The 24,726-nt window shown below is 40.7% G+C and overlaps 2 protein-coding genes across 14 annotated transcripts in view; both read right to left on the minus strand.

The window, feature by feature from the left end:
* The window catches only part of grb10b (growth factor receptor-bound protein 10b), a 69,540-nt gene extending 61,469 nt beyond the window's left edge, over window positions 1–8,071 (minus strand). For 3 of the 5 annotated variants that reach the window (XM_065957835.1, XM_065957838.1, XM_065957834.1), the window contains exon 1: window positions 7,812–8,070. The gene's annotated coding sequence lies outside the window, so the exon portion shown is untranslated. Of the gene's footprint in view, window positions 1–7,811 lie in introns of all 5 variants that reach the window. The other 2 variants (XM_065957836.1, XM_065957837.1) reach the window with 2 other exon arrangements.
* A 3,295-nt stretch (window positions 8,072–11,366) lies between these two features.
* The window catches only part of cobl (cordon-bleu WH2 repeat protein), a 53,589-nt gene continuing 40,229 nt past the window's right edge, over window positions 11,367–24,726 (minus strand). For 8 of the 9 annotated variants that reach the window (XM_065957828.1, XM_065957829.1, XM_065957833.1 and 5 more), the window contains 9 exons: window positions 24,036–24,188; window positions 19,857–20,184; window positions 18,581–18,699; window positions 18,197–18,379; window positions 16,414–18,026; window positions 16,090–16,323; window positions 15,768–15,884; window positions 14,120–14,425; window positions 11,367–13,130 (listed from right to left, as the gene is read on the minus strand). In XM_065957828.1, the coding sequence (XP_065813900.1) occupies window positions 13,047–13,130; window positions 14,120–14,425; window positions 15,768–15,884; window positions 16,090–16,323; window positions 16,414–18,026; window positions 18,197–18,379; window positions 18,581–18,699; window positions 19,857–20,184; window positions 24,036–24,188 (3,137 nt within the window). In that variant the 3' untranslated portion in view covers window positions 11,367–13,046. The remainder of the gene's footprint in view (window positions 13,131–14,119; window positions 14,426–15,767; window positions 15,885–16,089; window positions 16,324–16,413; window positions 18,027–18,196; window positions 18,380–18,580; window positions 18,700–19,856; window positions 20,185–24,035; window positions 24,189–24,726) is intronic. The other variant, XM_020657187.3, reaches the window with a different exon arrangement.

A 24,726-nucleotide genomic window follows, 5' to 3' on the forward strand; every position in this document is an offset into this window, starting at 1 on the left:
TATTTTGACTACATCACTCACAACCAAAACCCTGAATTGCTCTATCACAGCATCTGTGCTGTTCAGCTGTGCAGCTGTGTCAACTAGTTCCCCTGTGTGTTTAATTGTAAAATGTGTTCATCTCAGTCAACTTGACTTTAGCTGATTGGACTGGACACAGCTTAACATGGGGCTGTTCAGCTCCGCTCAGTCATCTTTGGAATGTAGAGAGCACATTCTTTCCATATAGGCTACTTGGTGCAACAAAAAAAAAACATGTGCAATATAGCGAACGCCAACCTCCTGGGCTGGCTGACACACACTGATTTGTAGGCTGGCCAGGGAGAGGGTGGATGGTAAGCAGAGAAAGTGAGAAACATATGGCAGAATATGTGATAATGTGTAAGTGTTAGAGTACATGCATAACTAAAACATTGGTAAGCTTTCTACTTAGGTTTCATAGGGTCAAAGAGGGACTTTTTTTTTATGCCTCTAGGGGTCGCATAACGTCAGGCAGCAAAGTGTTTCATCAGCTACGCCATGTCAGAGAGGTCTACACAAGACTGTTGTGTCCGCCTCACACCCAACCACTCCTGCAGTATGTCAAACCATTACTACCCACTCCATAGATACACGCATAACCCAGCAGGGGTTCTGAAAACTCCCTGGTCCCCCTCCCAGACAAACACTTGTGTGCTATAAAAAATTGTCTACCTATGCAATATAGTTGAGATATTGAGAACAAAAAAGTGATGAAAGCAGCTTCCAACCCTCACCCTTAATTCTCAACAAACCAATATGAGGTGAAATGGGTTGTGAAGGATGATACAGGATAGCCGTGTCATATACAGAGAAAGTTCCACCTATGGTGCTCTAACAACATTAATATTCATGCTGCTGAAATCAATCAGTTTCAACAGTGGGTCAAATAAGTATTACATGGGATGACCTTAGACTGTGTAAATACTGGAGAAAGCTAATGTGACATCATCCAATCTTTATTGATTGACACTTTGAATTATCAAGTTTGGCGTTTTGACCGTCCTTATGTTGTTTTTTGAGCCAAGAGTGAGCATATTTTGATGACAGGATAGCATTAAAGAGAGTAAGGTCAAAAGGAACAGAAAAAAGTATGTGTGCCAGCAGCCAATTCTTTTGAAGCAGAGTCAGCTAGCTAACCTGTGGCTTTCCCACAGACTGGTACTCAGGAGGACTTGTTTAGAATAAAGAATTGTAGCAGACTTGTACCTTGAACATTTATATCTCTTGTGCAGATTGAGTGACCACTGAACATTACCAAAAAGGGAAAATTTAAAGAACCAGCCTTCTCATCACTTCAGCCTGCAGCAATTGGCGCCTAACACAAAAACATTAGCAACAAGTTGGTGAATGAAACACATTCAGCAGCAAAATAGATAAATGATTTTTTTAACAAGAGTAGGATGAGACCAAAAAAGAACTTAAAGAAAAGTAAATAATCAACTCAGGTTTACTTGGTGTAAAAATCGTATTTGATCAGTGCTCTTTTTACAGCTTGATTTTTCGTGGTCCCAATGAGGGCAAATAAATCTAAAAAGATCGAGTCAAAGAAGTGTTTTTCAGTCCTCTCATCCATATACTTCTGGTTCCAGATAAAAAAAAAAAAGTTTGATCAAATTTCAGGCTTCAAAATGTAAGTTTAACAAACCGATGGATCATGTTATGGTGGCCTCAACTGCGTCTTTACAAATTTGTGTCACACCAAGCACAATGCCAGCAAATCTACCATGAGGCTGCCACCCCCTGACTCCCATTATTCACCCATGCTGTACTGTATCGAACCAGCTACCTTCCCCCTCTCCTCAGGCTTTTCTAGCAGACTCGGCCCCCCTATCCGACGCCTACCCTCATCCTTCCCCGCTCCGATCCAGAACATAAACAGTGTCTTAATTCAAGAAATGGCACAGGTCCAACTCTGTGTCTGGGGACTTATGGAGAGCCTATTGAAGTGAATGTACTGACCGTAACCCAACCCCTAGAGAGGGGAGGTCAATTATTTTAATGTATGTTTGAACTAGCCAGACACCGCAAGTGGTGATATTTAGCCGGACGCTGTGAGTTATCAAAACTTCCGATAGCGAGGCAACCTATAGAAATGTCCTGTGTGTAAGACGGGGAGTGGAGTGGGTGGAAAGCTTGTTTCCAGCTCTTCTGTATTTCAATTACCCTCTGATTCCCAACAGCCTTTATGACTTTAGTCACTATATAGCTGGAAAAAAAAAAGTTCATTTTAAAACCTGCAACTGAGAAATTATTTTGAACTTTAACAGAATTTGTCAAAACAATTAGAAAACAAAAATGTGACCAAATTAGATTCTAATTTTTCTTAAACATTGCTAAATACACTTGTATTATTACAACATATCAAACTGCATTGGACTGTAGATACAAACTTTAAATATTTCAAGAAACTCTAAAATTAAATCTGAAAATTATCAACTCAAGTGTGTGTATGTGTGGGGGAGTGTGTGCACTAACAAGTGTGTGGGCCGGTTGTTGTTTCTGCAGCAATGCAACACCACGAGACGGGGAGAGAGAGAGTTGAACAGAGCATCTCTGTCTTCTGTTTTAATCAGCAGATTAGATGGTAGTCACTCCTCGCTGGATGTGCTTGTTGCACATGTTGATTAGTCATTAATTGGCAGCTTTCATTATTTGAGAGCAGCAGCGTAAAGTGGGGCTATAAGAGAGGGCCTGATGTCATGCCGGGGGAGGCTGAATAGCACCAGTCTATGAGAGAAAGGCCTTTTGGAAACATGGACAGTGCCTAATTGGATGAGGATTTCATTGGGCAGCATGGGAGAACTGCTCTTATGCAATGGCATTGATGAATGGAGGGGGCTCAGGAGCAATTGTCCTTGTGCTCCAGTTGGCTGTGATGGTGGCCCCAGAAGCCGGCGTTGGATCTATTTGCCTTCTCAAGACAGCATCTTTAACAACACCTGTTGGTAGCACATAACCTCTTCAAACTGACCATACTGTAACGTACACAATACTACAAATCAGCTAGTAAAACTATAACTGAGTGATGCTGACCATTTAATACACATTTAACTCGTGAAGCAGGCTGTAGTTCTGTGTGACCACTTGAGGATTTAATTTACTTACTTACTCTTAGGAATGCTAACTAACTTGGCAGGCTGAGAAAAATCATATTACAAAGGACTTAACATAAGTCCTTGTTCTGAGAACCAAAGTACACTACTCTAAGGCCTGATTGCTTTCAAATCGGGGTTTATTACAAGAAATCAAGAGAAGAGAAAAGGCAAACAATCTGTCAAAATACATGTGGGCACTTAAAAAGTTCTGTACTCAGGTTGAGATAGGAAATTGGAGTGAGGCTTAGGACTTAGTTTATTTAAAGGACAGAAAAAATGCTTGTATTGTTCTGAAATTTTGCACTGGGATTTTTTTCTGCACAAAATATAAAATGGTACGTTATATCTACCGAAGCCAACCAGCCATGGGTTGTTTTGATTGTGCATCGCAGATTGCAGCTGGTATGCTAGGACACAGATCAACAGAGGGAGACAGGCAGATAAGGACAGAGTGAAACTGGGAGACAGAGGCTAGCTATAGAAAGAGACGGTTGAGGGCGCAGACAAAAGGGTAGACAGATGGACAAAGACACAAAGATAAACTGACATATAGGAATAATAGCGGGAGAACATGAGCGCAAAGGGAAACGTTGTGTTGTGTACGTATGACAGATTTTGTCTGACACATCTACCTGAATCCACACAACCATATACCTGCACTGACCCCAGCATACAGTCCCTCAGGTGTTCGGTTACCTTCTGAATAAAGGCAACATTCTTGCCTCTCACGCAGGCTTGGGTTTCAGCCACATTTGGACCAACACCAGACAGTGAGAAACCCAATCCACTGTATACTTTGGTGGTTAGGCAAGCAAGCATTGCATCACCTTAGGTCACAAGTGGAAAGCGGTGAGAGTCAGGTGTGTACAGGTCCATATTTACAGTGCGGGGGAGGAGAGAGGAATAATACCGCAAGGTTTTATTTTCTCTGGCAGGTGTTTGGGTTCTTACAAATGACTCCTCCTCATTAAGAGAATCATCATAACTCAGAAGGTAAAGTTAAAATAGCAGATACTCAAACATAAATTGGACTATATTTGCCAGCAATAAGTGGTCCCATTTGTCTTAAGTTGTGGTTTAAAAACAAACAATTAAAAAAAACACACTCAAAAAAACACAACAACTAAACTAGAGGCTGGCCGATTATAATTTCGACCCATATTAGCGTATCAAGTGGCTATCTGTATCGGCTAATTTTATCGCAGATGTATGTGCCGATATCACTAGATTCATTCACCAGTCAAAAATAATTTCATTGAGTTTCGTTGTATTAAACTAGCAGTTCTCCATCACCAGCACAGTGTGGTTACTATATGGACTCCAAGCATTATCACTCTCCAGAGGGTCAAGCAATAATGCACATACATGCACAGTTACTTTACAGTTGAGTGACCATCCTGTCTTCGATACACTGTATATCTCTTTTCCACTCTTTGATAACTGCATTGAAGGGATAAATGCAATAAATGTTTATATCTATCTATCTCTCCCCATCGAACATAGATCAAGAACAGATATCAGCCAACTTATCGGTATCCGATTTTTTCTCTTCCTACTATAGATGTCGATATCTACCCCAAAAATCCCATATCAGTCGGGCCCTTAAATAAACTACAGAAATGAAAGTGTTGCAGAGGGCAGTGCATCAGATGTAGAACATCTTACCAGAAGATAAACCATAAAGCCAATTATTACTGATAATTTAGATGAATACAAAGTGATCCCATCGCCATTAAACAAATAACAGTCCCATTTCCTTTCAGACCACTTAAAGCCCAGCTGAGCCTTTCTGTCCAGTGTCTGAAGTCGCTCTGCTTTTACATACAGGCAGCTTCAGTCGACTGACATGAACTGTGAGGCGCTCCCCCAGCAGGCTTGGGTTAATGGTGTCATGACATCAGGGAGGGGGTTTTAACAGTGTATAAGCCTAGACTAACCAGTGCTGAATGACTGATGGCTGACGCAAGACCCAAAGGAATGCTGCCTAGAGCACGACTACAAGCTCTTATACCACCAATACCAGCTAAAAGGATATCTCTGCCACTTTTACTTTTGGTTGGCAGCTGAATCGATACCTCTTAAAGCAGGGACAAGCTGGGCATCAAACTCTTAAGTGTATTTGTACACCAAGAAGTCACCATGGTTAACAACACTCAAGTTTTGGTTATACAACAAATTGCAGCATGGAAGAAGCATTTCAATCAAAACATGTTGGCGTATAAAGGAGCAGAACCAAATGCATTTAAGATTATAATGAGGTTCTCACAAGACAGAAAACACAAGTCAGAATCCTTGTGCAAGATGCGTATAGCTTATTGTACATATAATTATCTACAATATGTGCAGTCAGCAGCCAGCCTCTTGGCAGACTGGAGTCTTGCGGAGTTCATGCCCTGTCATGCCTGTGCTTACTGAGCATGGACTTGAAATAGCAGGACTACTGCTGGAGGGGGGGGGGGGGGGGGGGGGGGTGTTAAAGAAACCACAGCTAGAGCGGTTGCCATGTGCACAGAGATGTGACCACAACATAATTAAATGAAAGAAAAAAGGAAATAATGGGCGAGGGAGAGGAGAAATCCTCTTTTGGTTATGAATAGGAGCGTGTCAAAAAAATGCCATGGTTGAACAGACACAGCTATAGCATGTTTTAAGACTGTATATAGCAGCAGTCACATGATCACACCACTCCATTTTCAACCACACTTTAGAGGTTAAGATGCAGAGGAGTGGAGGCTGCCAAGTTGAGTGGAATATCAGTGGTGGGCCGGTTGTTGTTTCACTTTAGAGACTCCAGAGAGGGTTGCTGACTGCTGTGCATGACTTCATTCTGTAAGTTATGTCAAGGTTAAACTTAGGACATACAATGAAGATAATCACAAACTCGCACCCAAACCACCAGATTATTAAATGTTTATTTTATCATGATGGTCCTATCTTTATTGTCGAGATGTATTCTTGGGCCTTTAAGCCATTATTTGAGAGACAGGACAGTCGATAGAGTCGAAAATCAGGGGGCAAGAGAGTGGGGAGTGATATGCAGCAAAAGCAGCCACAGGTTAGATTTGAACTGGGTTTGCCTGCTTTGAGGAATGTAGCCTTTTTTAAATTGGGTGTGCAAGCAAACCACTAGTTCACCAGTACCCCATGATGTTCCAATCTATGAACATTTGCAGGTGTAAATCAAATCTTTAACACATTACAATATAATAATGATAGTTTGAGAACAACGTATGACAATATGTGCGGATATCAAAAATCAGATTTTCTTTTGATTTGGTCCGTTTTGGGGCATGCAATCGATATAAGATAAAGTAATACAGCCACGTGATACAATAAGTTAAATCTATGTCAACTTACACACAAAAATAAAGTGTTTATCATTACTTTATTTGAATGCATGAAAGTTTTCACTTCAAATCAATAATATATAGTTAATGGAATCATCATCCTTTTCATCATACTTATGAGCCTTGAATCCATAACTGCAGCAGATGACCCGTTAAATCTGATGATCTTTCTTGAAAATGTGCACTGACAGATCAGATTTGGTATGCAGCACCTCCAAAATCTCGTCATGTGCATAATTCCCTGAGTTTCTCCTTCCAGTCTGAGTCCACAAATTCCCAGTGAGAGCCCCCATCTGTATTCAAAACACAGGCAGACGTCGATAGTTCCCAGAATCATAAATTTGGCTGGTTATGCAACTTTCTGCAGAGACCACATGCAGCCAATAAAGAAATTGATTTGGAGGAGTGCCCAAATGACAGTGCAGATTAGGCTATCTTTGAAGAGCTGTTTTGTCAAGACGTAGCACATTTATTTTGATCAGATAATGATCAGGCCTTCTCCTTCTCTACATTACTTATCATTTTCTGTTAGCGTTAGCATCATTAAGCACAGTCTTTTGAGGATTTTTTTTTTAAATAAGAAAAAACTATTACCAAAAGGACGACGTAAACTATGAAAGAACAAAAAGCCGTTTACATAACAGAGGAGTAACATTATGCACTTACAGTTTTCTAGTCATATCTTTATTTAGTAAAGGATTGAAAATGAGTGAATAGGCCAGGGATTCTTTAAGAAAAAAAAACCCACATTATAAGACTTTTTAATCACACTCCCAGTGGGAGCACTTTTTGCTTTTTCATTGATTCTGAACTCCAGCAGAGCTTAGCAAGTGCTCTGTTGACACTTAAACAGTGGCTCTGTGATTAAAAACGTATTCCTTTCCCTGAGTTAATCTGCAGCGGCACCAAAACTGATTCAACTCCGCACTTTAGGCTATACTTGGGACCGCCTGGAACCCACCCAACGACCCCTGGGAGGGTCCCCGGACCACACTTTGGGAACCACTGCCATGAGTAACCCTGGGAAAACGCCTCTTTTCTGTCCCCCCTCCCCACCCCCAAAGCAAATGCTGCCAAAGGGATAAGGCGATAAGGCGAGACTGGCGAAACTCTCACAGAATTAAGTTGGGGGGGGGTCATGCGGGGGAGCGCGGATAGAAAATAGGCTATCGGCCACTGTAGACTGCTGTTACGCAATTGTAAACAAGGAAGGCTGTTGGGATCAAAATAGTGTTCCTCAAAAGGAAAAAGACACACACATTAAACTTTTATTACACGCGCTCCCTGCCCCACTCCCCGTGGAAACAAGCGCGACAGCAGCGTCTGTATACGGCAACGTGCTACTCACCTTAGAAGCCAGAGGAGTTGAGGAAGACTCCGACAAGTCAGAGACAATTCCACGCAGAGTGGCAGTCAGGAGATGAAGAAGGAGGAGGATCAGGCCACGGTGGTCAACATTCCCGGACTGGACTGATACACACAGAGGCGAGGAGTATAGGAGGAGGAGAGGAGAGGAGAGGAGGAGACGAAAACAGTGGCTGCAAAGACTGCAGGCAGCTCCTCTCATGCGGGCCGGGGAGTACACACACACACACACACACACACACACATATACACACACACACACACACACACACACACACACACGCACACACAAACACACGCGCATTGCAAACAACTCCTCCCCTTAAGAAGTGACCACGCCCACAAGTTAGGGGTGATTAATGCGGCGTTCATGTCTTATGGGAATAAGGGTGTGTTCAGAGGGTTCCGCTTGTTTTTTGAGGGGCTGTCTCAACAGTCAAGAAATGACTGTTGAGAAAAGCTAATTTAACAAAAAGGTTTTAAGACAGACAGGAAGATGCTATATCGCCAATCATTTCTCTCTGCTTTTTTTCTGTTTGGCATGACTTTAGTTTACCACTATTACAGCTATTCACTGTTCCTAAATTAAGTGAAAGTCTATATTCTTATTTTGGGATATTTTGGGGATACATATGAATATTAGATTATGTTCTGGGTATTTTGATTATTATTGTTTACATTCATATGAGTTATTTCCATTCATTTATTTTGCTACTTGGGGCATAAGGGTGGAGTCTGTACATGGGTGTGTCTAAAAGGTTGCCAGGTGAGACTCAGGTAGGCACCTAATGGGTTAATGGGTTTTTTTTTTTTACCAGGAAGCCAGGACGCAATGGCAGGATGACAGGGCAAGAGAGACAGCAGCGTTTTTTTGTTGTTTGTTGCCTGCTTGATGTCTCTGGATAAAATAAAGCACCCTAAAACCTTCAATCATCACCTGGACAATGGACTTATTCATATATTCTGCGTAAGATTCGCCCTCTAGGTGCCTCAGTGGCTTTATTATGAGTTTGTGTTAAGTTTCTAATTTGTTTGGAATGTTTGTTATTTATAGACTATAAGATATCACCACTACAACCACCTTCCTTTATCAATCTTTAAGACATGGACTAACCAGATCTGTTTTCTCTTTTAAATACTTTAACCATGCTCTCAATTCTTCAATTTGTGTTCATGAAAACGGCAGTCTGTTATGGTGAATCCTGCTGCATCAACATCACTGGGTAGTGTGATGAAACAAAAAAACCCAAAATGTTTAATCATTGTGAATATTTAAAATGTTAAGAGAAAACTATTTACTGGCAGAACATTTAATCTCAATCAGTTGCATGTGGCACTGTAAGAACTGGACATGTAAGGTTATGGCTGTCATAGCTAAACTATACTGTAAGTGTTCCTGGCTGTTACAAAGAGCATGTGTATGTCATTGTTCAATGTACTTGATATATTTGGACTAAATTGGTAAATCAATGTGATCACATTGTATATATATATTATTATCATACACCAAGTTAAGGACACATCTTTTTATTCAAAGTTGTGCTCTGAAAAACACAATCAGACATAAAAACACAGGTGGCCAGGAGGCATGCGTCTTGCACAACTGGGGGTCAAATCTCACTGCACCAGAGTTATCTTCCCTGAACATTTATGTTTTTGTCCCTCTGAGTGTGGAAAGACTATTACACAAGACCTGTCGCTGTTTTTATGACCGTGAACAACATCATGAAGTGAAACTTGAGCTCATGATTACAGTTTTAAAGAGATAAAACTATAAATAGATATACACATCAACATGCAGGCTGTCATATTTCATGGAGAAGCCAAAGTGATGAGAACACACAATGGAGTGCAAAAGGTCATTAGTCCTGAGCTGTGTGTGAGAGAGTGTGTATATGTCTGTGTGTGTGTGTGTGTCTGCTGGAGGACAACAGGGGGCCACATTGTGCCCCCTTAATGTATAAACAATCACTCCAAAAGCAGACATTCTACAGCCGTTGCATCGCACACATACTTGCATACAAACACACATCATGTCAGTCATGTTCAGTGTGCCACCCTGCAACAAAGCTTTTTTTCCCCCTAATCTCAGGCATGATCTTAACACACATTATGTTGATTTCACCTCATCAGACATGCAGAATCACACAGGCTTTTTGTTCTTATTGATTGATTAGTAAAATAGTAGACTACCACACATAAGAAAACAAAAGTCAGCACAAACCCCTGCTGACGACACTGTGTCCATCACTCAGAAGTCGACGTCAACCCTAACAAAGCTATATAAAATAAGACGAGGCAGTTGGTGAATAGCTTTCTTTTAGTGTCTCACAGGAACATAGATGAGTATGCTTTTAGGGGGAAGGGAAGTTAAGACTTATTCTTCTCATTTTATCTCGTAACTGTGAGCAATAAAAGCAGAAAATATCAAATGTCAAACTAGTCAAATGTCAAACTAGCATTCTGCCATAACACGACATTTTAACATCATATTCAAAGTGATTTATGATTTCATGACGACATGTTGCCTATCTTCTCTGCCTTAGGCCTGCATGTGAATCTGTTATGGCAACAAATACAAACTTACCAATAAAGTTTGTAAAGGCGTAGCCAGAGCCAAACCTAAATGACTTTATTTTTGTTGTATCATGTGGTGAGATTTTCTGGTAATTCTCGTTTCAGGGGTTGTTTACGTTGGCGGTATGGTTAAAATGGTTTGGAACTGTTACACAGACACACGCTAAAAAATACACACGTACTCACAACAAAAATATCACTCACACCCACCCGAAAAAACACCCCTGATTTGTAAGGCAGATTAAAATGGTTGGAGAGTGAGCATGAATTTTGACCCACAAAAAAGCCTGTGGTCCTTTGCAGGAATTTACAGCTCTCCCTGGATAAATCAGCCAAGATCACACTCGTGCACTTTCTGATTTACTCTCACTGCTACTATTTACTTAACAAACCCTGCACTGCTCATGAAATCCCTGAAAACAAGGCCCACGGAAGTGCAGTCTTTTTTACTGGAAACACCTTTGCACTAAAATGAAAGTTGGTTGTTAAAAGGGAACTTGTGTTTTTGGTGATGAGGGACTCCATAAAAAGAGTTTTGTGTGTACACCACACTTGGAGACTAATGATAAAGCATTTACAAATTCTCCACCACTTTGCCTATAATCACTGTCTTTCCATGTGATTTTGCAACAGATGTGGGTGTTTGCATCATTTAGTAGCGACTGAAAGGTGGAGGGGCAAAATGACTGGTGTTTCAGGAATCAGGAACGCAGGTTGAAAGTCATTTCAAGTGACCATGTAGTGATGAGTCAAGACCATGACCTGCTGCCTGGAATAGTCACCCATCTGTGGGGCGGTCAAAAGAGACTGAGAGAGGGAGAGAGAGAGAGAAAGAGAGGCCACAATATATTTCATAAGGACGTCGAGGTGACCGCAGAATACAGGCACATGATGCTTTCCAGGGCAAGGTTCACAGTACCATAAAAGTAGTTTTAGTGAGGAAGAATGTACAGGAATGTCATTTTACACTTGATTGCAAAATTATTATTTATTGAATCAAAAGTCAGGTGTGTGCAACCTTCCCAAAATAAAAACAACAATGTGCACTTTAAACTCAGAAAGCACAAGCTTATAAAATGTTCAAACTATCAGTGACACGTCTCTCTATCAGATTCCAATCAAATCTTTTCTTTACAAAAATATACAATGCTACAATGTGCTGTAGGCTATTGTGTGAAGAAGGGAACATTCAGCAGAAATGAAATTATCTCCTCTGGTAATACAAAGAGAAACAAAAACAGAAATGCTGTTTACTCTCGGGATCAAACGAAACGGTAATTCTTTTGTATGTTGGAACTTAGCATAAGTTAAATACATCTCTTTTTTAAAACCTTAAATTAAACTCCTTTTGCTTGTTAAAGCACACAATCCACAGCAGCCAGTATTAACATCTGAATATGTTTACTCTAAAGAAAAATTCAGATTTACCAAAAAACGATACGCTCATAGAAGTGCTCACTCTTCCTCTATCAGTTGAAGCAACCTGATATTGTAAATGTCACCTACAGAGGCGCTGAAAGTACTGCAAAGACACCTTCTGAAATCAAGGCCATTGGAAATGACTTCATTCATTTCACTGATCTTGTTGCTCATGGTGACTTACACCATTAATAATCGTCAAAACAGTGCTTTCAAAATTTGGAAACAGAAAGATTCTAATGGGTAATTCTAATTTCTGAAACATTAAAGAACATTAAAGGCACTGTCAGTCAAATATGTCTACTATACAAAATTAGTTTCTGCAGGGCACTGACCATGCCTGAAAAAGTCTTAAGACATTAAACAGCAGCATAAATGAAAGGCTAGCAGCTAAAACAGTTGCACATTGAGCTAACAGGCACTTGTGTCACCACCTTCTTACTCGCCTTCAAAATAAAGTATTGTAGAAGTTGGCATCATGACACACTGAAAATCATGTCTCGATCCAGTTCTCTCTCTCTCAGCAGAACTCAAGTTTTCTGTCATCTGGATAACAAATAATATTTCAAATCTGGGAACATCATCAGATCAAACTTATTGCACCCCATAAAGAGCTTTTGCTGCGAACATAATTTACATAACACTGACAGAGCAACAGCATAAGGCATCCTTAACTTATAAAAAATATGTGAAAGTAGCATAAACCATTCTAATTTCTTTCATTGGCACACATTTTGTACATCATTCCAGTTTAAATCACTGAATTCAAGTACAGATGGCGAAATATGTTAACGCATATGTTATGTGTTATAAAGACGGACATTTAGTTTCTCCAGCAAGCTATTGTTAGAGTCAAACTGAGCAGCACATTTTCACCCAAGACACAGATGTTTTTAATGTTTGGCTACTAAGGGAGCAACGTTCCCACTGAAAAAAACAAATGTGTAAATCTCTTTAGGTTAAAACAAGTCTTTAAAGATTAGTTAATTGGTTTAAGCAGTTTCTGAATCATCTAGTTTATAAAGATATCAAGTGGATATCTTTATGTCATTCTTAGAAATGTATATTGTGTAAAAGATAAGATTTGTCAAAATCTTAAATAACGTCTTCTCAAATGCAATCTCATGTCTGTTGAATTAGCTTAAAAACAAAACAAACAAAAAAAAAACTGCTATTGAATGTGATAAATAATTCTGCGTTGAGGTGATTTGGCCTTCCCTTCTCACTGCTGAGGGAGTGTTGAGGAGGTTGCTTGGATTGTTCCCAGTCGGCCGTTCACTTTGACTGTCTTTGTGGTCACAGCGACCTAGTTAAAAGAGACAAAACATGTCATGTTTGTAGCTCTCCACTTTGGTAACGACAGGGGTGATAGTTCATGGCATGTTGGAAAGAATATATCAGCTTTTGTGGAGTCTTACTGGATACAGAAAGGAAAAAAATTACTAAATTAAAATATTGTCAAATCTGAGGGGTGTGATAATAACAATCGGACTATTTTACTCCTTTAAAATAAATCATTCAATTCATGATTTTTTCTATCATATCTGTCTGATTTAAATGGCATGAAAATGCTTCAAACAACAACAACTACTACTCCACAGCTGCTGACCTGAAAATGAACTTTAGCATTTAAAAGAAAATACTGACAGAGGAACACAGTATGCTTGTCAGATGAATCTGTGAATGAGTAACAATCTGCGATTTATTTTCAGTTTCTCAGCTGCTGCACGACAGGAGAGCTTTTCTTTCTGCCAATGATGTCTTCAAACGAGGCAAGACGTGAATGACAAGACTAAAGACAAGAAGAAGAAGAAGCACACTGGTTCAAATTCTTTATTGTTGTTGTCTCTGGCTCTCTTGCCTCTTTCTGCTGTGTCTCTGCATATTTGCTTTTCTGTCTCTGGTATTACTCTCACTAAAAGCCTCTGTTGGTGAATTTATGCCTCCCTGAGAACCAAAGCTCATGCAAAAATCAAGAAAAATCCAATAATTTAGATATAATTCACTTAGACCTTCAGTCTTTGTTTTATTTTTTAATTTCCTCACTGCTTTGTGTTTTTATCCCCAGTTAGACTAATTCACACAGTTTTAAAGGCAGTACTCTCTAATGTTATTTGATCCAACAGGATGTGTGTGAAGTTCAAGTTACCCTCAATCCTATTCAATGCTTTCATGAAGCAACAGCAGAATTAAAAATCAAACAGTTGTAATGCAAAGTAGATACAGGGTTTCAAAACTTCTGTACACTTCCCTCTGTGGTGTTAAGAAGATGCTGTATGATTTCTGTACTTGTACCTTTTTTAGCCTATCAGCAGCAGATCCAGAGCGTATGGCCTCCAGCATCGCCTCCCTGGCCAAAGCAGGGTTGACGAGGGCGTTAGCACTTGGATGTTCCCCAGTGCTTCTCTGGAGCAAGACAGGGGGAGGGGGAGGAGGTGCCAGCATGGGTGCTGGTGGCGGCCGCAGTGGTGGTGGGGTAAAGACAGTAGGAGAAGTGCAAGTCAAGGAGGAAGGAGAGGGGGAGGAGGGGTAACCTGCACTCTTGTCATCCTCAGACGCCTTCCTGAACTTCTCAAGCTCATCAGCTGCCTCAGATTTGGTCTGTAGGACACAAAGGAGGGAGACAACGGTAACTCTAGACACATAAACACAGGCTGGAGGCCAGCTGCTTTCACATATGCACATTTGACTTCACATTTACGGCCTCTATCACATACAAAAAATGCTCTACATAATGGTAAGTATTTTTGTGTGCTAATTCTGCTCTGATATTATTTAGATTTTATCAAAATTTAGAGATAGATGTAACTGATCTTTGTGTAAATCCATTTTGCCTTTATGCAGCTTTACTTATTTATCCCCATTTTTGTTTTTTAAAGAAAGCACAAGGTTTTTGAGGCAGATTTATTCATGCAGCATTCCTGAGATTCCAGTTCTGGTAAGGAACCTCCAGAATTGAACCGCAGATGTTTCGGCTGCAGCAGCACGTCTGCCCCTTTCATTCCACATGGGCCCTTACATGACAGCAAAACACAGCTCAAAGTCCACCCACAGAAATGGAAATAAACACTGTTGCTTGCAAAATCTGGTTTATGCGCGATTCTGTGATGTGTTTACTAGTTAACAATACAAGAAACAAATCAATCATTCAGATTTCACTCTTAACCTACTGCTTATGTGATCAAAGTTCAGTGAGTAAACTTATTTTCCTTATCTTTGCACAAACGAACAGTATACAGCCACGCCAGAGGCTCTGTAAAGGCCCTGACACACCAATCAGATGGCAAAGAACCAGCTGCGATGAAGGCTGCTCGTCGCGTCGCCTCAGTTGCTCTCGAACACACTGCAAAGACTAGAGCTGACGGCCAACCACCACGTACGTTCTGCGCATGCCTAAGAGGAAATAACTCTCCATGCCAGGCGGCGATAGTCTGTTGTTATGATACGAGAAGACCATTTTCACAGCGCTGTTGCGTAATATAGGTAGCTTACTAATTGAGAATAATGTCTGATAAAAAGTAGAAAATGGCGACAAATAAGGAGAAAGGGCACTAATGGCTGAAAGCATGGACACTCCAGCGGCAGGTTCAAAGGGCTTTCCTGAAACTGTGTCAAGAGCTGAATATAATTTAATAGTTAGTTTCTAACTGAACCAAATTTGTCAACTGAATGATAGCATTTGTTCAACAAAGGCATTGGGATTTGTCTTCAGGATACCACGGCAGTCTGAATGAAGAAAGTCAACGTGGCTAAAAAGTTTAGTTTATGTGTAAAAAGAAAAACTTCCATTTGAGGATTTATGTGGACACATTCAAAGAGTGTTAAAGTGGATGGTCTAATCATTGTCCAAACAAACAATCATCCTTTGACACAGGGCAATGCTTTACTACCCTTATTGATATTGACAGTCAGGGAGTGACACTTGATAAATGGAGTACTGTACCTTCCTCAGCCTTCCTGAGTTGCTCTGTGCTCTGATGGCAGCCAGAAGAGCACACCTCTCGTTCTCCTCTTCAACATGAGATGCTTTCTTCATGCTGCTGGGACCTGAAGTGGTTAACTATGAAAAGAAATAAAAAGAGGGAAAAAATGTTCCTTTCTTGTCTTCTAGCCAAAGCCAACATGGACATTTTGCTGAGAATGGTTATAGAGCTGTTAGATAAGTGCTATACAATAGTTTACTTCCAATAGGGAGTTCTGATCACTGTCTCTTTCAACTATTCATTCATACACTCATCTATCCAGCCATGCCGTCTTGATCTCACCTTCTTGAGTCTTTCCCTGCCTCCACCTGTCTGGATTGCCTCCATCAGGTTGCTGTGCAGAGACGTCTCTTTATCAAAAGATTTACAGATCACGGGTTTGAACTTTTTAACCGGCCCAAACAGTGTCAGCGAGGGAGGCCCAGTCGTCGCGGCACTGTCTGTTACTGTTTCGGAACGTTGTGGTTTTACATCAGGTGTTAGATGGTTGGTTGTCTTAGTCGTGTCCGTTGAGTTCTGAAGACAAGATTTGGAGGTTTAAGACGATATCTTAAAAGTATGCATTCCCAAAAAAATAAAATATTCACAATAACCCATTATACTCACACGTGTCAGGACTTGGGAAACCATCTTGGGTGCAGTGGGTGGTTTGGCAGATGAGTGTACTGTACTCCTTCGCAAAGGGCTTGGGCTTCTGGGAGGAATATGTTTTAAATCATCTCTTTGATTATTGGCTGTTACATGTATTTGGGTGGGGCCACCGGACTGAATAAGATTATTCTTGGTTGTTTCCAGTGTAATTGATATTCCTTTGGTGGACCCAACGCTGCTTTCAAAACCTCCCCTGTCCGGTCTCACTTCTCCAAAACCTCTCTGGCTATCTGACATGTACTCTGGATAGCTTATGGACCTTTTCGGACCAGGAGGGTGGAGTTTAGACACAGATTCATTTTCTTTGTTTTCCGACAATGATGACTGGGAAGACAGTTGTGGATTCACTTGTATGGACCGACCTGATCTCTGAAACCCCAAAGTCTGTGTTTTCATAGATGCAGAAGAGTCAGATACGTTGGGGATGAAATTGGGTTTAACAGCGGTCTTCGAGGTGTATTTATTGATGGCAGACGCCACGTACTGGCTGGAGGTCCGTCTGGATGTTTTGACAAAGGACAGATCTTTCTTCAGCTTGGGAAGTATAGGGGGAGGAAGGACAGGTTTAGTACTTGGCTGCTGAACAATTTTGGACACTGAAACCTTGCTCTCCATTTCTACCTGCTCCTCTTTTGCAACTTTGATGTCTTTCACCAGTTCTTTAGCTCCTTCTTTAGTAATCTCTTTAGGCTGGACTCTCACTGAAGGTTTATTAAGGTAAGTTTGTGTCACTTTCAGGTCATCAGTGTTATTGATTTTCAGTGTAGTTTCTGAGCTGGCAGTATGAGAACTCTTTAGACCATCTGTGCTTTCTTTAACTTTATCAATGGAACCTTTGTTGGGGGGAAAGGCACTCTCTTGTCTCTCATTCGAGCACCAAAAAGCTTTGGCTTTTCCAAGAAGTGGAGACATCTCACTACCATTAATGCCGGACTCTGATGAACCAGCGAATATGTTCCGGGAGATAGTGCCCTGCTTCACCATGTTTCCTTGATCGTCGATCTTAATGGCACCGGCAGTTAAATTGACCACCGGCTCTCCAGCAGCGTGGATGACGGGAGGTTTGGGAGGAACCACGGTGAATGTGTTCATACCAAAGCGTGATGTGACAGTACGAGTGATTTTACTGTATGATGTGTTCAAGCTGGAGTTATTTTGGTAAACTCTTTGCATCTCTTCATCTATCTCCGCAGATCTTTGAGTGGTTGGTGGAAGAACAGTTTTGCTGTCATGAAAAGATTGAGGGATACTTTTCACAGGATCAGGTTTGATCTCAGTGTTCTTGCTGTGTTTCAGCATGTCAACATTCGATTTGACTGATGTTGTCCTCCGCTTATCCTCTTTGACCTTGTTGGTGTCACTGATACTCATCTCTTTAGTTTGTGTCTTTTGAATCTTCTTAGTCGTTTCATTGCCTCGAGACATGTTCTCTAGTGACTTCCTTCGCAGATCAGGCTGTGTTTCCTTCTTAGTATCTGCACAGATGCCTTTATTACTGCATGCAGCTGTATATGCATTGTTGTTTTTGTTTTGTATCTCAGCACTGGACTGATGACAAAATTCTCGACCTATAAGATGGAGGAAAACGTAAATTCAAAATGAAAATAAAGAAAATGTGAGTTTTTTTTTTTACCTTACTGAATTGATAGCATAGTGCCTGAATACATGGACATTTAATGGAAAAAAAGGTTAAAGACACTAGCCTAAGCTCTGTATTATTATCACAAGCTCATTGTACCTTTGCTTCCTGCTGACTCAGTCCTGGTAAGTGACCGTGCTTCTTTTTCTTCAATGTTTTGTTCAAAGTCCTCCAGTACTTCATCTATGGCTGTGACTGGCACATCCATGTCCACTACAGACACGGGCACCTCATTGCTGTTTGTGGACATGGTATAGGAAATCTTCTTCATCAAGGATATATCTATGTGGGATGGAAAAGAGGAAACGATTAAGGGCTTAATTGAACAACATTTTGGGCTCATTTTATTTGATTTAATGAGAATAGTAGTACCATGGCTATTGCCTAAAAAAAACTAACAATAAAAACTGCACCAAGATGTGTATTTCATAAAAGTACGACTTCAATTTCAGATTGTGTTTTTGTTGTGGCTTTCCCTCTCACCTGCAATGTCTGCTTCAAAATCTGCCAAAGTCTGATGGCGTTGAGCTGTGACCTCTGAGTCATCTTCATAGCAATCTCTCATGCTTCCTGTCTTTGTCTTTGTGCTGATGTCATCGTGCCTGAGGAGGGACATGAAAACATATTTATAAGACCACTACACACATAAGTAAGAGGCACGCACACAGAGTTCAAGAACATTGGAAATCCAAAACAGAGATTGATCCATTCTGGCAGCCGTTATACTTTAATCCCCATGACTCCATATTTTTTTATTAACAGTTACTACCAAGCATCTGGTATGAACTGCTAATTTGATGCTGCTGTTACATTCAGCAGACTTCCCGTTACTAATCTGCCACAGAAACCAAAGGGGTAAATGAAAGTTAGTAGAAGAAGGAGAAAACAAATCTGGTACTTTTAAATATTCTGTTCTTATTCAAAGTAGAATTTTATTTTCATTGGAGCCTGTCGTATTTCTAACATGTAACTTCAAGAGTATTATTACCACAGTTAAAACTTTCTTCACTCTCTTCAAGGGTTCAACAAAGCATTCCCATGAGTTACTGGCATATTAGCCATAACAAATTGCTACAAGAAGGCCAAACCAAATAGAATTTGTCTTCTGAGAGACTTGGACTGGACCTCTTTTCCTCAACAGTTCTGAGAAAACGGGGTTACAGTGCTTTCCTGGAATACTGAGCAGCCAGCAGCATCAGGCCAGGCCCTTGATTCATAAAGTTTGTCTGACTCAGAGCAGTGATCAGGATCTCTGGTCGGGGCACATTACGATGCACATTTCACAACACCTTAAAAGTTGAAAAGTGATCTGGGGCAGCACTCATATTCCAAAAATGCCTTTGATTAAGGGCCGAGACACCACAACTAAGGAAGCCCGGGGACTAGAGTTTGAGAGTGCCAAGTCTGGCTACAGCTCAAATATAACACATTGCGGAAACTGGTCCTGGTGATAACTATTGGCATAGTAAAATGTGGCTATATTGCTATAAATGTGTTTATATTGCAATTTAATCAATAACATTTTTTAGTGCAGGTGTTAGTCATCGATGGTTCAGCTAGATCTAAGTTAGAATATGGGAAGGTGTCAGCAAAAAGCAAATACTAGGAAGTATATATCCAGATAGATGAAGGATAAAGGTAGAAACTGTAAATTATTCATTTTCTCTTGGGGTCAGTGCAGACGTCTTAAAGGGATAGAATGTGTTTTTTTCAGGAGTCCTCCACTACTTCCATTATTCCATCATGGCATCTCTTTTACCTGTGTCTGGATCCCCAGGTGGCGCAGCCTTCATCGCTGTCACTTGAATTGTCTCGTACTGGTCCGAGCAGTCTGTCTCCTCTGCCTCTGCTACTTCCATTAAGAGACAAACTCCCATCTGGGGATGTGGGCTGGGTGTCGGATGGGGAGCTAACCATGCCCGACTCCTCGCCCTCAGCCATGCCCTCAGAGGCGGCGTAACCCTGGTCAGGCAGGCTGCTGCCAGCGCTGCTGCTGCTGCTGCCCAAAGACATGGTTTCCTCCTCGGGTGTTTCAGCTTCTGCTTTCTGGCTGCTGGCTATTGCACTCTGCATGGAGTGGAGCCATGCTGGAAGAGAATAGAGGACATTGTACCATCAGTATTGGGTGTTTTCACTGTGCTTAAGACTTTTGGCAGCTGTTAGCAGCACTTACAGCTTCCGAATCAAAAGGTTTCCAATGGCCTATAGTGGTGCAGAGTGAAATGGAAGTACTTTTTTATCATGCCATGCATTAACGGGAAAGAAAACGTGTCTTGCTTTATCTTCTAAAATCTCTTGAAAAGGAGAACAAGATGCAGTGCAAGAATTAAAACCGAGAGATGCAAGGAAAGGGGAAACCAGAGGAACTATTGAAGTATTTACAATACTTTCATCATTCATTCTGATACCACAGTCACACAAACCAGAACACACAAGCCAAATGTAAAAAAACAAGCTTGAAGCATAACCACTTGAGGCTTGATAAAACAGCTTTAATGATGTGTGGGTGAACTGACAGTAAACAAACCCTTTTAATTAGATTTGTACGGTACTGTTCTTGGTTTGGGTGAAAGATAGTTTAGTTTTATAGCATCTCATCTTTTTAGTACAGTCATGCGCTGGTCAGTCCCATGGGCTTTGGGGAATTCTTTTAGTCTGATACTGTTCTTATTGTACTCAAGGCCTAGAGAAAAAAAATGAATGTCTTTAATTGTCAGGTTTTCAGTAGTCCTGCCAGTATGCACATCGCTGGAAAAGCAACCGGGGATCTAAAAAAAAAAAAGAATTCAACATTGAGTGACCCTGCTTTTAATACCAGGTGTCTGTGAATGTGTAAATGCATTCATGCATGATTTGTGCTTCAATATGTTTTATGTTTTCTGTGTGTGTGTGTGTGTGTGTGTGTGTGTGTGTGTGTGTGTGTGTGTGTGTGTGTGTGTGTGTGTGTGTGTGTGTGTGTGTGTGTGTGAACCAGGCCTTGCAGATTTGGGCCTGGTACTAATGGTGTGGAGGGAACAGTCAGTTCCAGGAGATGTGGTGATGACTCACAAGGCTGTCCTCCCAGCTCCTTCCCAGCAACAGCTTAGTCATGCCAGCTACAGCCAAAGTCAACACGCACACATGCACACAGACAAATGCACATACACACACACACTGTCCCATTCTGTAAAATACTCGCACACGTGTACGTTTGTATTACCAACACACAAGTTAACATCCTTCTATAGAAAGAAACCTTCTGACTAAATCTGACCTTGAGTGCATGCTTCAGTTAATGCCAAACACAAAGTGTCCAAAGCAAATCAATACTATGTTATGGTTCAAATTAAACCATGGCAATCCATGCACAACCCCAAACCAAAATCCTTGAACCTTGATCCAGTCGTCAACTGTTTAATTGAGAAAAATTGCTTTCGAACATATTTCTGTATTTCAATCACAGCAAAGATCAGCTTTACAGAAAAATGTCCAGTTCATGCCTGTTCATAACGAAATCACTTCATAAGTAGGCCAAGCATTTCTTCCACAACTCAATTTCTTAGAATTAGCACAAAATACATTTAATATTACATACAATTGGATTACAGTGAATTATAACCCGTTCAGCCTTTTACACATTGCTGCAACTAGAGCCAAAAACTAAACAAAATCATCTCAAAAACTTGAAAATTCCCCTACTGATAGAGAAAGAAAAAAAGACAGTAATGTCATTCATTTGGTACAGCACAAGTTATATGATTAAAACTAGGACAGCCTTACCTTACCTTGACTTAGACAACACAAACAAACAGATGTGTAATCTACCACGTGGTATATTTTAGTAGTGTAGTGCTCTTGAATAGAGGAATACAATTATTGACATTATAAATAAAAAAACAAGGCACTCTAACCAGTTTTTCTGGCAATATGACTCCCTACGTCACTCCTCACGGGGGCGCTTACGACATGAATGACGGGAAATGTGAACAAAGGTTAAGTTGGCAGCGAGGTTAAAAAAAATAAAATGAAGATAGTTGGATAACGTTGGACACAGCGGTTAAAGAACGGCACAGGATGAAGTACGATCAGAGGTTACACCGACAGCAAATTGCAGTGAATAGTCCTGCACTTTACCTTTTCAGGGGCATTTTAGATTCTTTCATTTATCAGATGTCATGATGTATCATTGTATCAATTATCACAGTACCGCTGTATCTTGATAATATCGTTATTGTGTGTGCCACGTATCGTATTGTATCATATCATGATTTACTTTGCAATTCCCAGCCCTACTCATAACTGTAAACATTGTGTGCTTCATGACACAATCTTTCGGTTTTCAATCAAAATTAAAGTGATACTCTTTTATTGTCTCTGCACCCAAACAATGTACATTGCTTCTTATTGGTGATAACAACAGTTCCACAACGAATGACCATGTGATGTAATTTTCTTTGTAAGTATGCTGCAGTGAGTTCTCTTTGTAAGAGGTCTGTAAGGTCTTCTTTTCTTTTTTGTCATTTGTCTTAAAGCAACACTATCTAGAATCAAAATGTCATTGATAGATCACCCTGCCTACAATATTGCTAAAGGCAGCATGCCTTTCAGGTCTCAGATTTCTAAATCAGGCCGCAACACCCGGCACAGAAAGACAAACATACGCTGTCCAACTATTGATCCACAGATATCACATCACTGAAATATTGACTGATAGATATCACATGGTCTTGCCTCATAGCCTCCTTTCAGCACGTCACTCATCAATCACACTGTAACCGATACGTCCAGGGTTCAGCTCATCTGTCACTGTATAGTCCTCTGACCACATTCTGTGCGTCCACTTTTAGCTCAGCTCTGATCTCATTCGCAATCAATACAAAAAACAGCGGATTACGTTGAAATTCAAAACCACCAACAGTATATACATACATTCTTTAAAAAAGAATGGAAGAAAAAAACAGGAGTAAGCACTGCTCTAAGAGTGAAATTGGAGAGCATGACTTGCTTTCATTGCAGCCCTTTGTGTCTTTAACATAATCAAACCGAAGCCATCCCAGGGACTGTGGCACCAAGTGAAAGCAAGTAATTCAATTTTATGATCAACGTTACGATAGCAAAGAGACCTTAAAGACATATACAAGAGTAGAGAAGAAACACCAGAAAATGTCTTTAAAGAATGAAAAAAGGGTGATGAACATCAAGAGGGAGGTCCAGCAGAAATCAGGAAGGCAGAGACAAAGCAAAGGGGACTGATGGAAAGGAGTTTTGGACGTAGGAAGAGTCAGGACTTCAGGAGTGTTTGGAGCGCAGACGTACAGGCCCACAGCAGTACACTACAGAAAGCAGGGTGCGGGGTGGGGAGTAGAGAAAAGAGCAGATAAGATTTCAGATAGCTAGATCATGATCATATCACTTAGCGGGATCATAAAGAGAAAAAAAAAACTCAACATTAATTAGAAAACTGAGGACAACATACAGTACAATGAAGAGTAGAATAGAAAAACAAGAGCGTTTGTCAGGAGAACATAAACAGGAACATAAGGTGGCTTACATATGGTTCATCACTCAACAATGCCTTCCATTATATTTTATATCTACTATACTGGCATGTACTTTTTAAAAGGCACTCAGGTTGATTGGTGTTGACCCTGACCCTGACCTTTTGGACCTAGAAGAAATAATACTGCTTACAGGCTGACATTTATAGATATGAAGCACCTTGACCTCACATGAAGTCAGTATCACTTAACTGCCCAGGTCACTGATGGAGAGATGGAGAGCATGCAGAGTGCAATATTAACATAAACACACACATGCACATGAAAAGGTTTGGCACTAAACGACAGTCGTGAAAAAACACATTTCTGATTGGGGAAAATCAAATCAAATCAGAAGAGCAGCTTCTAGGAAAGAAAAAAAGGTGTGAAAAAGGGGGAGAGGCAGTCCATCTGGAACCTACACTGGGGAGCCGCTTCCTCCAGGGAACTCTCTTGGAAGTTGATTTCTGTGGGCTCATTGGGAGGGGGGGATGGGGTAGGGGGGAGGATAAGCTTGGGTGACTCCCGGGCTGGGTAACGGCGAGGTTTTGGTGGCACTGGTCGATTGAAGGATCCTGTAGAACAAACAGCATGCAGGCAGGGCAAGCCCTGGTGGTCATGTTTGGAAAAAAAATTGGGAGCAAAAACATTCTTAATTCCAACTTTCTTTGATGAAACTTAAAAAGGCACAGTAAAACATGATGTAATCACCCTGATCTTTGTCTTTTATTTATTCTGGTAACGTCTGTTATTTCTTCCTGTTATTCAAACAATGGCTATTTTATCCTTGAATTTTGCTTCTGAGGAAGTTTGAGCTTCTGTGGGCAGAAACTCTTTCTTTGTCTGCTGATCCATGTAAGCTACTCCAGTGTTTACTGTACATTCAGATGTAAGTGTTTACCACTGCTGCTGCAGAATTTCACATCTTATGTAACGTTGTCAAACTTTGACAACAAGGGTCTGTAGAGGACAAACTTTTAAGAGGTGTGCTAGGGGAACTGATGATTTTTTACTTTTCTGAATTGTTACTAAGGCTTTCATTTTCACTCAATAACTAAGAAATACCATTCTGAAGTTATTTTGAAGTTACTACAACTAGGCAGATGTAACTGG

The sequence above is a fragment of the Labrus bergylta genome, chromosome 8, assembly GCF_963930695.1.
Source record: "Labrus bergylta chromosome 8, fLabBer1.1, whole genome shotgun sequence".
Lineage (NCBI taxonomy): Eukaryota > Metazoa > Chordata > Actinopteri > Labriformes > Labridae > Labrus > Labrus bergylta.